Below are 17166 nucleotides of genomic sequence, written 5' to 3'. Positions count from 1 at the left end.
CTACTCATACATCATACAAAAGGCAGTCCGCAAACATGAGTCACCGGAATATCCGCGGTTCGAATGCCGCGTGCTAAGTTTTCTCCTTGAACTCATTGCCATGCGGCATTCGAAGCACAAATCTCGCGGTGAATCGAGTTAAAATCTATATGAAGACTGTCGTTTGTATGATGTATAAGCAATGTGTCCTCGGCTTAATAAAACAACACCGCCAATCGCGAATTGCCTTCAGCTGCAAAAGTAACCGTGCAAATTCTTTTGAAAAAAACAAAACAAAAAACACACACGATGGAGCAGAGTTGGCAAAGTTGTTTTGCACTCTCACTAAAACCGCGACTAAACTTCCTATTGCGCTTAGTGTACTTACGTTTGTTATATCTAAGATAGAGCAACGTATAATTCTCCTTTGTTGTCAGAATTATTCTTCAGATTCTGCGTGGGAGATCTTGTGGACCATCCGTCGACCGGGATAACTTTCGTTTAGGGCTATCTCGGCAAGCGGGGAGCTCCGACGATGATCGCACCGACTTTTACGCTTTTACGGCCACTGCCACGACCGAAGACAGCTCCATGAGAATCATCCAGCCACCGAGCACACACAGATCGTGATACCCCCTGGGCAGTGTACCTAGGGCGCGCCACCGTCGGTTGATCGCCAGCGCCACCGTGGCTAAATGCCGTATTACTGAGAAGGCTTAAATCGGCGACACGGCCGGTATCACGTGAAAGATGCCACCCGTTATTTTATTTTGCGGATTCAAACCAATTCAAGATATCGGCAACTTTTATCGCGACCAGGCATTAGAAAAGGGGAAGAGGTTGTTCCAGAACAACCACGTGTATGGCGTGCGGGAAGAGAACGGCACGGACATCGCGGCCAAGTGCCATTCCCAGCAGGGAAAACACGTGTACGACGTAACACTCCAGGTGAGTGCAAGCAATGAGGAGTAGATATATTATCGAGATTTACATGGACAAAAGGGTGATTTATTAATGTTTTCCTTGCACAGCTAATCCAAGACTCGCGAAAGGTCGTCGCCGGGTCCTGCACTTGCCGGTACGGTGTCCTCGGCGAGTGCAAGCACAGCGCCGCTGTAGTGCACTACATCAACACGCACGAGGTCAGCGCTTGCACTAGCGTGCCCCAAGCGTGGGGCAAGCCTTCAAAGAGGCCGAAATTAAGCGACAAGGCGTCGATCGGGGACCTTTTTGGAGGTAGGAGTGCAGCCATATCGGTTCACGAGCATGCTGCAGCACCGTTATGTGGCGTTGACGTTCACGAGTCGCAAAAGCTAGTGTCAAGTCGTACACGTTATCGTGCAAGTTACTGCTGGGTTGGCGATTGGGCCGCGCCTAACGGAATACCAGACACCAGCGATACAATGTATCCACGGAGCACTGTTTTGAGCTTATGCACATGTTTTATTTTGGGTGCTGTTCAACAGAAAAAAATAAAAGTATTGCACAGGATCCGAGTATCTAGCCTAGTCCCGCACGTCACGGAGAATTACAGCCTCCTTGTTAAGCATAACTATCAATATCATTGGTTTTACTTTTAGATTATACCTGTGAAGTGACTCCCGAGTTAGATATATGTAAAAATTACAGTGCACAACAGACAAGGAGAGAAACGAAACATAGGTGTTGTGTGTCAAGTTTCTTGTGTGCTGCACTTTTCACTATGTCGTCTTAGCAACTAGCCCTACCTAGCACCCTTCTGCAAGCTAAACAGCTATGATGGTTTCCAAGCATGGGCAAGCAAACATCAACTATTACCCCAAATTGATTAATATCTTGCTGACGCAAACTGCAATTTTCCCCCAAACCCTGCATGCAATCTGGACCTTATTAACCTTTTTTTTTTTAATTATCTACAACCTTGTATTTATGAGTTGTTAATGGCGTGCAATGTTAATTTCACAGGCAACCGAAGCAACTTCGTAGGAAAACAAGAGCCACGAGAGGTGCTGCCACGCTACATCATTGACCATTTCCCAGACATTGACACCCCATTTACGGACATTCTGCGATTGACAGGACAGAATCAAGTAGAGCTGGAGTGTGCCCAGCTCTTAGAAGACATTGTAAATGATGCGGTCACCATTGTGAGGAAGTCTGAAGTGGAAGTGGTGCTGCAACATCTAACGCATCAGGCTTCGGACGGAGAGGCACTGAAGTACCGTCAAGATCAACTCACAGACCCCGAGAAAGCATTCTTTCAAAAAAGAGTGGCTTCTCGTGATGTACTCGGAATCTGCATGGCAACGATGGCACAGTCCAAGTGTGCACAGTGAGATCTTTTACCTCCTCAGAGGTCAGGGTGCATGTTGGCACCTATCTGGGGTGCTTTCGAGAGGCCCAGCTTTGTAGTGAGGTTTCATGCGAAACTGTACTCTTGAAGTGGTGAAACCGCAGTATTGATAATGCAATTTCAAAAGGTCTGAAGGATCTGCTCTTTCCACTAGCAAATTATTGCCCAAAATCTGCACTGTCTGTTTGCTTTGGAGTTTTTTGTTTTTTTTCCTCGACTTTCTTGCCTTGGCCTGCATGTGCCTGGTGCTGAAGATTACTCTATTAACACTACTTTTCAGAATAGCTGTAAACTCCGTTCCTCAGATTAAATTCATGTTCTCGATACCAACAGGTGGTACCAAGAGCGCAAGGTGCGGATTTCGAGCACAATAGCACATACCATCCTCCGGACCAGGAAGACTCCACAGGATCTTGTTGCGAGCTTGATGAACACCACAAGCTTTTCAAGCGGCGCAACGACTTATGGTATTATTTAGGCTTTGAGTGTTCACAATATATGCTAATACCAATTTCAATTACACAGGCTTGCAGACTGAACCAAAAGCACGGCGACGGTTCGAAGAAAAGTTTGGAGCACATATCGTGGAGGTGCGTTATTCAAATACCCTAAATAAATTTTTAGTTGCGGTGAAACCGGTCCACAATTCAAAAGATGACAAGACTAATGTTTGACACACCCACACATTAGTGCATTGCATTGTTTTCTTATCATAGAAACCAGTATTGCCCTCCACATACACATTCTAAAACACACAAAGTTCTCACTGCATCTTCTCAGTTGCAGGCACTATGTTGCCAAGGCGAACATAGTGCTTGCAGCATTTTCAAAGCTACTTGCACGAGTGCTTGGCATTGCTTGGCAACTCCTTTGCATGTGAGAATGAGACAAGGCAAAGTGAGGTGCTCGCACAACGGTGCGACCCTAAAGCAATGTGGAAACTAATTGCTTCGACAGTATCCCCCAGAAGAATTCACGCCGAGTGCAGTGGTTGAAGTGGACAGGTGTAGCCATGTTATGAAATGGTGTGCTAGGAGGTCTACTTTCCACAGCATTATTTCACTTTCATTTCAGGTGGGCCTGCTTGTGCATCAAGAGAGGTCTTGGCTTTGCGGCAGTGCTGACGGAGTGTTTCAGCAAGATGGAGAAACAGTCCTTCTGGAAATCAAGTGCCCTAGCTCGATAAAAGGGCAACCGGTCGTTGACGCCAATAAGAGGAAGACATTCACCAGCTGCCTGGTGTACATTAATGACAAGTTGTGCCTGAAACCATCGCACAACTACTACACACAAGTGCAAGTGTTGATGTTTGTGCTGGATTTACAATCTTGTTATTTTTATGTTTACACATGTGATGAGCATGATGCCACTGTGCTCGTTCCCAGGAATGACAAGTTTTTGAACAATGAGATCCCTTCTCTGGAATGGTTTTATTTCAGCTGGTACCTGCCAGCCCTTGCGCAAAAGTACCAGATCTAAGCACATCAGTAAGAGTGACAAAAAATAAAGTACTGCATTCAATTCACTGCAGACAGCATGAGTTGCAACAGTGTTCCATGCTTCTTTTGCATACTTGCCAGTTTTTTTAGGAATTGGTGGTTTAAAACAAGGCTGAAATGTGAAGCAGAGTGCACAAAATATAATCCTACAATCGAAATGTTTACTTCTGCACTGAGGTGTGTGATTTTCATTTGCCGCTGCTTCGTTCTCAATGACAAACACAATGGTACTCATAAAACTTGCTCGGATTTCACACTTTCATTATACAATAGAACCCCTAGGACATGGAAAATACACTCAAAGCTATCAACCATCTTTACATCTAATAAAAAAGCTACAAACATCTTTTACAACAGGAGATGACCTACATACAGGAACGCTTAAAGGGAAGATGGGGCACTTTTATGTTCGAAAAAAAAAAAAAAAACGCTTGAATTGTGTTCATTTGGCTTTTAGAATAAGAGATATCACAATTATATTTCAATGCGATGCGCCCGAGAGCCATACAAGCAATTTCTAAATAGGGCTGAAGCCCCGCCTCCCTAGCCTTGGACAGCCAAAAGATCCGTCGATGACGTCACATAGAGCGATTGTCTTTCGCCTTTTCCCCCCGTTTAACAATACTTGCGTACCAAATGGTTTGGGTTTACGGGGTAAAAATACACTAGAATTCACTTCTAACTAATTTTTTTTCAAGAAGCTCCATAACTTCCCTTTAAAGGGGCCCTGCAATCATATTTCAGCGTCTACCTTTTTTGCAGTTTCCACGTCTTTCGGGGTTCGGGCAAGCCAGCGGGCACGGAGAGAGTAACTAAATATCAGTGCATCATATTTTAACCGGACGACGCAGAAACCTCCCGCGGTACCGAAAGCGCGCGACATGCGACGTCTTAGGTCCTGGGCTTACTACTGGTCAGAGCCGCTAAAAGCTTCTTTTTAGTCGAAATACAAAATATAAGTGGCGCGAACCATTTCAATTATTTATAAAAGTAGTTTTTGTTCAGTATTTTAGAGCACGAAAGAAACAAATGCAGTTTATAAAGTACGGAAACAAGAAATGACCCGTCGACATAGTGGGATCGGGCGCCGACACGGAAAGGTCCCGGATGTACGCGGCGGCGCTGCAGTCGTTTACAGACTGGAGAATCCTACCGGCTCTGAGCGTTCCAAAGGCCTTCGGCGAGCAGCTGTGTTTTGCGGTTTGGTCGTTTCGCGGTATGCCAGCGCGGAGTGGCTCCCATTCTGAACTGATCTTTACCCTGTGTTTGCCGTTGTTTGTGGCCAATGAAGTGTCATGCCGAAATAGTGTTTAATCGCGCAGCAAATGCAAGGAGAGCCGCTCTGGCTGCCCGCTGCATACAGCCTATCCAGAACATGATTTAGTGGCGCCCTCTCGCGCCGGTGACACAAAGTGCAGCAGTCGTGAGCGCTCGCGATAAGCCCACTACCCCTCCTCTAGTTCACGGCCGCTCAAGCAACCAAGGACGTCACGAGGGAGGTTATTTTTTGCTTGTTTTTGTAATTCTAATTTGCCTATAACTTCTAAAATAAAGCGAATTTCGAGAAAATAAAAGTTTCACTAAGTCACTACGTCCAGTGCGATCAGGTTCGGTGCAAACTAAAACCAGTAAAAAAGTCCTTGCAGGGCCCCTTCAAAACAGTCACTGGCAGAGAACTCGTCTGCGAATAAAGAGCCTACCAACGAGCTTGAGTAAACTGACAGCGGTAAACCATAGGCCAAAAATGGCACCCCCCCCCCCCCCCCCCCGGTTGCCGCCATCCTGACCGTTTGCCACATTAGTGATCACGTGACTTTAAGATGGCTGCGCCCATAGGTGCACCAGATCAGATTGGCCAGATTACAATAAGCAGGGCCGCAGTCCAAAATTCACTTGATCTCGCTCTAGGGTAAATGTTCTGTACCTTGGCGTTCGAAAACCTACCCGCGTCCAGTTGCTCTATCAGTCTTGTCACGTGACATGACCCACCGGAATAATGCGGATCCATTCAAGTAAGATTCGAACGCAGCCTCAGAGGTCCCCTCTGCTTACCGTGATCTGGCCAATCTGACCTGGCCCACCTCTGGGCGCAGCCATCTTAGTTTCACGTGATCACTAATGTGGCAATTGGGTAAGATGGCGGCAACCAGGGGGGGGGGGGGGTGGTGCCATTTCCATTGTAGGCCCTGGGTTGCGGTTTACCGCTCTAAGTGATACTCAAGCTCGTTGGAGCCTACGCTGGTACCCAGGAAGAGTCGACCCCCATACGAGAAATTGGAGCCACATACCAAGCCTTGCCATTCGTCTGAATGGGCCTACACATACTGCCGCTTATTCCTGTGGCTTGATGATGGCAGGTTGCAAATTTGCCAGCACACAGCACATGTGGAAAACATCATCCATCAGGGGGATCAGAGTAATGGGCACCGTTGTCCTGAGGATATTGTATATCTTAATTCGCTGTATCATACGCTCCACGTGAATTCGGACCTGGGCAATGTCATAAGTGTCGCGCACTTCTTGCTCACTAAACTGTCCATTCCCCGATAAAAAAGGTGGCATCACGAGCACCGCATCGGTGTCTGCCAGACCTGCCCTGATGCCCGGAAAACCTTTGTCAGCCAGAATTACGTCTCCCGGCTGCACAATGTTTAAGAACCCAGAGTCCACCGTAACATGGATGTCGGAGCATCGGCCTCCGTATGCCTTCGAACGGAAACAAATAGCCCCATTAGGGGTTACAGCGACCAGAAACTTGAGAGTGTAGCCACTCTTGTAGCTCGAGTACAGCACGCGCTGCTGGCCAACACTACTTGGCTCCTCTGTTCTTACTTCGGTGCAATCAATGATCATTTTGCATTCAGGGTAGTTGACTTTAAAACACTCTGGCAACGTAGCTCGAATAATGCTAGAGGGAGGCCGAAAAATCCACCTCGCTGTCGCAGCAGTCAACGTTGTCAGCACAGCTCGGAAGTGGCGCGATGCTGTAGTTCTATCGACACTAAAAATCACACCAAGAGCAGTGTAGCTCAACCCGAGCTTCATTTTCATGAGAAAGAGGAGCAGCCGGTTCCCCAGCGTTACATCACAGCTCCGCTCGGTGACAAGGGGCAACATGCTCAAAAACAAAGCAAATACACTCATGCTTACATTGCAAATGCCTTGTAATGCATCCTCCGAATGTCGGATGCTCTCGTAACCTCCGAAGAAACTGGTCCTCTCGCTTGGACCTGAATACTTTGAAGACAACTCTGGCTGGTGCTGTGTCCCAAAGTCGCAGACCTCGCGATGTGTGATCTGTGTGCAACCAGCGCCGCCTTCGAGGGAGCACGTGAAGACTGTGAAGCCTCGACTGCAAGTACCGAGTTCATCGGTCTGGATCTCCTGAAAAAGCATTTCCCATCTTGAACATTCAGCGAGGCCAGCCATGAAACATGAATTTGTTGGAGTGCTGAAAGACCGCGGCTCTAAGGGAGTTAAGGCACTGGATGCACTGCAGCGTGCCTCACAATCCCCAGTCTCATTTCTATCAGCCAAAGAATTAGCCTTTCCGTGATTGACAATGTGTAGCTGTAACTATACTCCGTTTCACCTTCCGTCCGAGCACAGCGGACGCTAGGAGCCACCCCAGCCAATGCGGCGTTGAGGGAGTGTCATGCGACCTTGAGCTCCCGGTGTGGCCCCGCCCCACCGGCAGGTCACGCGACTTTCTCCCGGCGCTGGATCGGCTGGGATGGCTCGTGGCGTCCACTGCGCTCGGACTGAAGGTGAAACGGAGTATAGCATTGCAGATTTCCTGACCCCAACTGGCAACTGTACAGGTCAGTCAGCACATATTTTTTCATTATCCGACTAGCTCGGCTTTTGATATGCATATCTATAGTGAATGACATGTCAACTGGTTTTCTGATACTTTCCAGATTTTCATTTTCAAATTATCACTTCCCAGCAAAGATTCAACAAAAACAACTGGTTTGGTTTTTGGTACGGTTATTGCAAAACTAAGAGATTGATTCCTGTACGGCTTTGTGGAGAGCTGGTTATCTTAGCTCGCGTCACCAGTTTAGCATTCTCCTGATTTATGTATTCCGGTTAGTGTCAAATACCTCACTCAAACCACAGTAAACTTATTTACTTCGTTAATATTGGCCAATTTTATTTCGAGTGATCCATTCGACGACGCAGAAAACAGTGACACTTCCTATGATCACAAAAATCATTCAAGCAAAAGCGAAATAAGTGTTGAAAGCACGAGCCAGTTTTTTTTTAAAAGTGCATGGTGTTCTTTACTTTTTGATTGGCTTACAATCGAGGATATATTTTTATTATTTTTCTACCTTTTGGGATGGGCATAAAATCAATGCCGGCTTAGACTCAAGTAAATACGGTACCAAAATGTAATCAATTTCATAGTACTGCTTTAACTGTAACAGAAATCAAACGGCTAGTTTTTTGGCTTGAGTCTCTGCTTTTCAGCTTCTGATGCACCTTGCTGCAATCAAAAGATGGGGGGGGAAATACATAATAACTACCAACTCACCACTGAACACTTTTCTCGAAGTTCTACAGCTTCACACAGCAGCTCCAACCCCCGTTGTGGGCTTCCACTGGAATCTGAATCATGCTCAGAAGGCACTGGGCTGGTACCACCTGTAGATGGTAGTCCTGAAGATCCTGCAGCTGAGGCACCTGAACATGCTGATCGCTCCTGCCACCTGCAAACAAGTATGCACAATCAAATACATATCTGCTAATCTTGCACTATACACTTCCTATCAGAATATCGAGAATCGCAGGTGTCATGTCATATGTTCAATGTCATAAGAGGACGAAATGAATGTCATGAACTCCCAGTTGGGGCGAAAAGGTTCCATTTCATTGCATGTGCCCGAGCCACACAAGGTACACACTGAGTGCGACATTGTCATCTTTGGTGTGTCACTAGAGCGATTTGAGAAGTGGTTTGCAGAGAAGTTGTTGCCAAACATCAAGGCCAGGAGTGTGATAGTAATGGACAATGCTTCATGTCACTCATAGTAATGGACAATGCTTCATATCACTCTGTCAAACATCGTGCCCCTCCAAGCAGCAACGAGAAATAGGAATGACAATGTGCTGCCGTCTCGTTCTGTATCTACTTTCTTTCGTCAGCTGAAGGACCTGCGACTTAAGAAATAGGAACAACAATGTGTTTGCTGTCGCACTCCGTGTCTACTCTCCCTCGTCTGCCGCAGGACCTGCGACTCGAGAAACAGCCACGACGACGTGGTGCCGTCCCGTTCTGTGTCTACTCTGTCGTCTGCTGAAGGCCTGCGACTCAAGAAATAGGAACAACAATGTGCTGCCGTCCCGTTCTGTATCTACTTTCTTTCGTCAGCTGAAGGACCTGCAACTCAAGAAATAGGAACAACAATGTGCTGCCGTCGCACTCCGTGTCTACTCTCCCTCGTCTGCCGCAGGACCTGCGACTCAAGAAACAGCCACGACGACGTGCTGCCGTCCCGTTCTGTGTCTACTCTGTCGTCTGCTGAAGGGCCTGCGACTCAAGACATAGGAATGACAATGTGCTGCCGCCCCGTTCTGTGTCTACTCTCTGTCGTCTGCTGATGGACCTGCAACTCGAGAAATAGGAATGACAATGTGCTGCCGTCCTGTTCTGTATCTACTTTCCTTCGTCTGCTGATGGACCTGCGACTCGAGAAACAGCCACGACAATGTGCTACCGTCCCGTTCTGTGTCTACTCTATGTCGTCTGCTGAAGGACCTGCAACTCAAGAAATTGGAACGACAATGTGCTGCCATCGCAATCCGTGTCTACACTCCCTCATCTGCTGAAGGACCTGCGAGTCGAGAAAGAGCAACGACAATGTGCTGCCGTCGCACTCCATGTCTACTCTCCCTCATCTGCCGAAGGACCTGCGACTCGAGAAACAGACACGACGTGCTGCCGTCCCATTCTGTGTCATCTGCTGAAGGACGAAAAAACCGAGACGACGACATATTGCCGTCGTTTCTGTTTTTGAATGTCGTGGAAGTAAGACAACACCCGCACCTCTGTGCAGTGAATTCATGAATGTGACATTGACTGTTGTTTTGCCCACCATACTCACCAGATTTGGCACCGTAGAACCTTCATCTGTTTTCTGCACTAAAACAGCAGCCTTTTCACAGTGACCATACCATCGCACTCTTTATGTGAGTAGTGTGAGGACCAAGACAAATAGCAATTTTTTCTCTATGAATTGGATACATTGGAATATGACCGGTAAGTGCATAACGCTCAAGGAGAACTAAGTAGATTTCTCAAGTGCCATCGACCTCGGGCAACTCCTTCGCAGGTAACATTATTACCTCTCAAACAACCCTCGTAAATATAGCTTCCAACAGTATTAACAGTTGTTGAGCAAGTTTTGTCGCTGGGCATACGAGAGAATCAGACACACGACAATCTCTCAGGCAGAATCTCTCTCAAACAATCCCCCGTGCTTTTTTTTTTTCTTTTTTTTACAGGGCGCACAGTCGCACGATCTGCTTAGCTTAGATGAGGAAGTAGAATTTAATATCACTACAGCGAGCGAGCACCCATAAAGATGCCGGCAGACACACAAGCCAGTGCACACATACCACCACACACATAGCGAGCAACAAACCAAAGGTGAATAAAGTCAATATTTACCTGCTGAACCTTCCAAGTTGAGCCTCAGGATCCACAGACTTCTTCCGGTACACTTCTGGGAACAGCGTTGGGTAGTAACCAGGGTGGTTCTCGATATTGCTGAGTTCGTTGTTCAGGAAATGAGTTGAGCATATCCTGGAGCTCTCGTTCGGACTCCAGTTTGAACCGTCATCGCTGAAGTAATGAATGCAAGAATTAGCTTCAAACCCAACTGATATCTAGGAGGCAGCAAGGTATGCAGACTATGCTCATTTAAACTGGTGCTTTGTGTGGTTTTCTAGTTTCCCCGTCCCTATTTAATATAACACCCGAGTCAAATTGGGAATTCAATCGGTAAGGTTGGAATCTCTACTAAACTATATTTTAAAAAGCACTTGGGTTCAGTACACGCAAGAAGGAAGCGTAAAATACCTGGCTGAAAGCTGCTCGAACAAAGATTTCACTGACACGGGCCCGCAACGGTTCGCGAACATTAGAGAATGTGTGGTTCTCTGATCACATTACTGGAATTGAAACAGGTTCTGGCCTCGCGAAGCAGTTCACCAAGTGAGCTGATCTCCGCAAAATTTTCACGAAACGCAGTTCCAGGAAATGCTCCGCGAAACATTGGCACAACTGTCCTCAAAACGCAGTTCAAACAAAAATAGTCCGCCGAGAAGACGGCATGTCAACAGCATGAACCTGGCTCTAGGAAGTTCGCCGCATCGAACATAAATGATAAAAACGCCGCGCTTCGACCGTCCTCATTGAAATATCAAATCAAAAAGCACACCTAGCAATGCGTCTCGAGCTCTGCGATTAACACGGAGAACTTACTTTACACGCCTTACGGCATTTATCCATCGCTGGCGGCGTGCTTGTTCCCAGGGCCGCGACGGGAACCTGTGGAGCTTGACACCAGCTAGGCCTTCTCGGTTGTGACAGCCCTTCACGCAACAATACCGAACGCTCGATGCCCTTCGACGCTTGGTCTTCTGCGGAGGCATCCGGGATCGCACGCGACAACTGAAGGCGTATCGAAAGCCAGGGAAACCAGACAACTTTTAAATTAACGCCGAGGAAGCGAGTCTCGACCCACACGATCAGGCACAGCTGCCGAAAGAGCCTTCTCAGTGTTGGAAATATTTTGGACCAGGTGGCGCGACGTGTCACACCAAACTTGATTGCCCTGACGTGGCAAGGAGGAGCGAAGCAGCGAAGCTTCTTGAGGGGGGAAACCGATGCCACTGGGACGGCTGAACAATTACCGTCGGGCGGCGTATACAGTGACGAGGGGACGATTTCTTCGACGTCTTGTTGCCACCTAGGGTCTAGTAGGACATCACGTTGCCCGTTTATCGTACTATTGGCGTGAATATTCGTTCTGGCTGTGTTTGCGAGCCTCCGTCACCTACGTTGCGAGCCTTCACAGCAAAACAATCCCCCTCCTTTTGTTTTTCACGTTGGCCACCAGGGCGGCGACAGCCTAGCAGGAGCTTGAGAATATCTTATTCGCTTGAGAAGGTTGGCGAGCGAACCTGCCGCCAACCTTGTCACTTGTAAGCATGACGTTCTGGCTTGTGCTCCATGCGTGCGAGCAACTTCCGCATGCGCTTGCACGTGGTTGCACGCATGACGATTCAGAGAAATAGGGAATCTGATGTTGAATGTTTCAAGGTTAACGTTGGCAGGCTTGCAATTGCACTTGCTTGCTCACACGACAAGAGACATGATGGCGGCCAGATGTACTACTCGCGATCATGTTTAGCTAGTAAGTATAACAAGTGCTTCCGAATGTTACTACATCGCGCCTGTAACATTCTGTGTGCTCCAAGCCTGTCGCAATGTCTCGCAGCCATTGCATGACTTCACATGACGTCATTTATTAAGGTTAATGGTTATTTCCATTTATTGCTTGGCTAGGAGTATTAATTTTGATATTTTTTTTATTAGACCGGCAAAGACACCGCTCTTGGAAGAGTAACCAAAAACAAATCAGAGCAGCGTAACCTATATTTACGGCAAATTAAAAACAAAAACAAAAACCTAAACCAAGCAATATGTTGGGAGGATCCCGCACCCGGATATTGACTGCACGCATTTCTAGGCCCGATAGATTAATTTGAAAGATGTATCAAAGAAGAGTGCCCAACTATTTTTGTTGTTCTTGTCTTCTCTACTTCGTGCACCAAAGTGTGCGTATGGTACGTGGGAAGCATCTTGAGTAACGTTGTGCACCCCCTCATGCAAGTGGCAAGCACGTAGCCAGGGGGGGGGGGGGGGGGGCATGGGGCCCGCTCCCCCCCCCCCCCCCCCGAAGACCTTCCATTATGTTGGGGCCTCCTACTCTCCCCTTTCCCTCATACAGCATTTTGTCATGGGCCCCCCCCCCCCCCCCCCCCCCCCCCCCCCGAAACAAAATCCTGGCTACGTGACTGGCAAGTGACCTACCTCGGTTCGTTAGAAACCCGCCATCGACTTCAGTTTCTATGCGGAGTGCAGAGAAGCTGCGTCGTGACGGTGCAGTTTTGGCGCCGTTTAATTGGCTCCATTGGATCGGTCGGGTTTAAAGTGGATAGTATTTTGATTTGGCGTCTTGCAATATTTGCAGCGATGAAACCAGTATAAATAATAAACCATTCAATGGAGTTAGAAGGTGAGTCAGTATTTTGTCATGTCTGGCATTGTCAAAACATTCACGCCTTTGTCATGTGACATGTTTTTAATATTTCGTTTAACTTTTTTATATCCTATCAACGCCCTATCCACTGTACGTATCATAGACTAAAAAAAGAAAACACTGAGGTTTTGCAGTATGGCCAACAAAACTCCGATTATTATTATTATTTTTCTGCAGTCAGTAACACGTACATTAGATATTTTAAAAAATTGTAGCACTCGGCTCTCAAGCAGCTCGTGAAAGTTGGTACCGCCGGTTTGACGTCAGCGCGCTGCACGTAGAACTGAATGTTTGGGGTGTGTTATATAGGACAAAGGGTGTAAGAATATACCCCTTTTGTTCTGAGAGTGTAGGTTAGGGCCCCTGGGCTGTCAGTAAACAAAGGGTGTGAAACATGAGAGACGATTGATCGATGGTTTTGTAACTCTAGCATGATTGACCGATAAATACTGTTTTCTTCTAAGATAATAAGTAAGTACGACATCTTGCACATTTTTCACACTTTGCTACTTCGTAAAAAAGAAAAAAAAAATTGCATAAAATTGAGCGCATTCCTCTCTCCGCGTGTTAATGTATAACAAAGTACTGTTAAGAAATAAACATTTGTAACATAAGGAACGGTGACTACAAGTGTTCCACCCATAGTGACCGTTAATGTAGCACAAGCGCACTGACATCAACAATGCAAGGGTGCGGCAAATCTTTATTTTTTTTTTCGTGAATAATTTAAGTAGAAATGCTTTCCAACCGACATCGACTAATTTTCTATTTATTTCTACTAAACGTAACTTTCTGTTTGTTCTTTGTTCTTTTTTATAGAAAAACCGTGACATTTTAAGATTTTTTTTCTTGCAGGCGAAGATGTCGCTGGCCAGCCAAGCCATGGATAGCCCTATTTGTTATATTGGTTTTATCGGTTACTTTCTTATTCGCAAGGACGAAAGGTACGAAGCAGTTAAAAAGCATATCGATCTCACGAATAGTTTTTTGTCGGTTATTTCTGCGTATTTTCTAACGGGAAGTTGACGTACTAGACAAATCCCCAGTGCGCTTTCGGCAGTTTAGACATCGAATGTAGTCGAAATCTGATGCTGTATAAAGCGTATATTTGTTTTCAGTTCTTGTCGGCGTCATATCGCGTCTCAGCTTGCGCAAAAACTATAGTTAATGTGAGAGCAAACATAGGTTTGCGGTGACAGTCCCCGAAAAACACAATCATCCGATTTTTTTTAAGCTGCCCTGCAATCGTGATTAGATTTATAACAAAATTGCGCACAAACTGATCTTCGTAAAAAGAATAACGCACAAAAAAAATTTCTACCAGAGCGTTTCAAGCATTGAAAGATGATATTCTTTGAGCATTTGCCCCATAGCGGGTCTTGAAACTGGCGAGGAATACAGACAAATTACAAATACGAGACGTTTCTAAGAGTGGAGATAACAGTATTTAGTGGAATTCACTTCGGACGATTCTTGCTATTATGTCTACCGTTTGCAATGGGCGCGAATGATGCGTCGTCGCGTCAAATGTGCAAATTTCAGTTGTGTGCAGCTAGTAGGTTAATGTAAATTGCTGGTAGTTATAAGGTACATTTTTATTAATGTGGCAGAGAAACTTAAGTGCAGCACTTCATGTGAACGTAGTTTGTGGGGGGGGGGGGGGGGGGGGTTGTCTCCTCCATTGAACGCGCGCAAACACACGTCTACAATTGATGTGTACCTTGTTATCCGCAGGGACGACGAAGAACAGCCCCCAAAACTTGCCAGTCAGAAGACCTCCGGTCATCGAACGAGTTGTTGGCGAAGGTTAGATGCTTAATCAGTTTCATTTATTAAAAACAAAAACCTGCGAGTTGTGGAGATTTTTATTGTATCAACGTTTATTAGTTTGTGGAATGCATTCTGCTGAAGTTCATGCCTAAACTCTGACGCTCTAAGCCAGAAAGCTGAGTAGAGGAATATTTCAAGCATGCATTTTGAAGAAAAGACAAGCTCCTTCTAAAACGCCCTATACTTCTTTCAAGACAACGTAACTATGCAGGCCAGCTGGTTAAATAAGACCGTGTACAACCCGAGAGGGAGGTTTACCAGGAGGAACAAACACAAAACTCAGCAAATACAGGTTTAATCACCAAAACTTCCTTTTATACAGCCATCCCACCCCCGCATTCTCCCCGAGTTTGCGCACGCCTCGCCTTGTTATCTAAAGGTTCTGTTTACCCAACTTCGGGGCAGTTCTCCCTTCTCCGACCGGACCCTTACGAACCTTTTTAGAGTTCTCAAGGTCAGAACACACTGTCAGACAACAAGGCAACACAATGCGCCTGGCTATCTAAAGTTCACTCTGTTGGAACCATCTTTCGCTTCGGTAGAGAGAACGCCAGAGAGGAGACGAGTGGAGGGAAGGAAACTACCAATCATGACGAGCAGAGAGCTTCGTGGGAGGGACTTTCCCAGTTATTCTAAACCTGCAACAGAATTTATGTTTAAAGATTTGCTACTACGGGAGGCTTTCCTCTTTGTGTTGAATGCGCAGTATAATGCACACATCCAACCTGATTGCTTAGAAAATACTTTTTTTATATATATATTTTGATAGTTCTCAGTGAGACAGTAAGGAGTTTTTGTAAATTATTTTCCCACTCTTGTAACGATATACGGTAGATACTCAAAGGCATCGGCGAAGTATTGAGTTGAACTATTAAAGTTATCGGTATGGCCACCTAAAACTTTCTAGTAACTGCAATGGGGCTGACTTTTAGTAAATTACGAGGCACGGAGGTTGCTTTGAATGCAAAGGTTTCACCACCGTGAGGAGACACATGAAATTTTAGATTACGTAGTTTTCACGGATAACCGTTTAAAATAAAGTGGTTGATAAAATTACTTAGACATGACTCGCCTAAGCTAGAAATACTCAGTCCTCTGTATTTGACGATAACTTGCAAGCGGAAGGTGTTAGACATGGTAACCCTGGAGCGAGGGGATATAAAAGCTAGGACGGACATACATGAAACTCCGATTTCGGAGTTCCGTGTCGGTTCGCCCTTTTTGTCCCCTCGTTTCAGGGCAGTGTTGTACGGAACGGCGTTCCCTTTAGGAAGAACGAAGGAACGCCGCCGTTGCATTTTGAATGGCTGGAACTGGAACGGGAACGCGTTACATTTTTACTGGAACGGAAAGAGTAACGGCGTTCCTTTTTTTCGTCCTGTGGGGTAATTTTTATTTTATTTCCAACAGGGAAATTTTGAAACTATGAAAACAATATTTTTACGAAGTGCAGGACCTCGTTACCTTTTGGGCTATTAATCTTATCAATTCTTTTGTGTGGTCCTTGCTTGCTAACAGTTTCGGGAGCAGAAGAGCTGGTGGATATCGATTCTTTTTTGAGTGTCCGAAACTGCGGTACATAAAGCAAGGCTTTTAGTCATAAGAAAAGACAAAGAAAGAGGGTTGTTTCAAACTCAGCTACTTTCTTTGGTTCCACGAATCCTCATACACCCAGAAATCTAAGGCCGACTACAGCCACTTGTGAAGTTCCATAACGAGACCTACAGTCACAACAAGGTCACAGATTGCCAGACACCAAACTCACCCTTGTAACCCCAACATTGCTCACTTAAAAGATACACAAAAAATAACCTTTATTTCTTCTCTTGTCCCCCACCTTCAAAATGAACAACAAAGCCAACCTTACAAAGAAGTATTTGTAGTTTTTTAAGACCGACCTTCCAAAAGCCCCACCCTCTCCTCCAGTCGACTTGCTCGTCTTGCGGACAGCAACATCGAGAAGCAACTTTTGTTAAGTTCGAACAAGGGAATTTTTTCAATTGAAACGTGTGAGGTTGTTGTAAAACGCTCGTACAATGTTGGGTAAAAGTACATTCGGCTCGTCTGAATCGTCCACTGCAAACATGAATATGGTTAAAAGCTTAGATTTTTAACTTGAATATATCAACAAATGAAACCCTGCTTCCGCTTGTTTTCTTCTCGTGTTGCCCTTCCATGACGACATACAAAC

The 17166-nt window shown here is 45.9% G+C and overlaps 3 protein-coding genes across 3 annotated transcripts; 1 reads left to right on the top strand and 2 right to left on the bottom strand.

The window, feature by feature from the left end:
* The first annotated feature begins 614 nt into the window (after window positions 1-614).
* On the top strand, window positions 615-3959 carry LOC115316301. The gene is made up of 6 exons (XM_040208087.3): window positions 615-927; window positions 1011-1215; window positions 1924-2290; window positions 2645-2751; window positions 2798-2901; window positions 3386-3959. Exons 1-6 carry the CDS (start codon window positions 730-732, stop codon window positions 3788-3790), a joined length of 1386 nt encoding a protein of 461 aa, XP_040064021.1. The 5' UTR covers window positions 615-729; the 3' UTR covers window positions 3791-3959.
* A 1638-nt stretch (window positions 3960-5597) lies between these two features.
* LOC120838250 lies at window positions 5598-7385 on the bottom strand. Its single transcript, XM_040208086.3, has one exon. It carries the CDS (start codon window positions 7237-7239, stop codon window positions 6142-6144), a length of 1098 nt encoding a protein of 365 aa, XP_040064020.2. The 5' UTR covers window positions 7240-7385; the 3' UTR covers window positions 5598-6141.
* A 750-nt stretch (window positions 7386-8135) lies between these two features.
* LOC115321492 (peroxynitrite isomerase THAP4-like) lies at window positions 8136-11649 on the bottom strand. Its single transcript, XM_040208088.1, has 4 exons — window positions 11303-11649; window positions 10487-10660; window positions 8351-8525; window positions 8136-8234 (listed from the first exon to the last, which is right to left on the bottom strand). Exons 1-4 carry the CDS (start codon window positions 11470-11472, stop codon window positions 8136-8138), a joined length of 618 nt encoding a protein of 205 aa, XP_040064022.1. The 5' UTR covers window positions 11473-11649.
* Between the last annotated feature and the right edge of the window lie 5517 nt (window positions 11650-17166).

Source organism: Ixodes scapularis, unplaced genomic scaffold (genome assembly GCF_016920785.2).
Source record: "Ixodes scapularis isolate PalLabHiFi unplaced genomic scaffold, ASM1692078v2 PGA_scaffold0__279_contigs__length_252992795, whole genome shotgun sequence".
Classification (NCBI taxonomy): domain Eukaryota; kingdom Metazoa; phylum Arthropoda; class Arachnida; order Ixodida; family Ixodidae; genus Ixodes; species Ixodes scapularis.
This window is presented reverse-complemented; position numbering and strand designations above follow the sequence as displayed.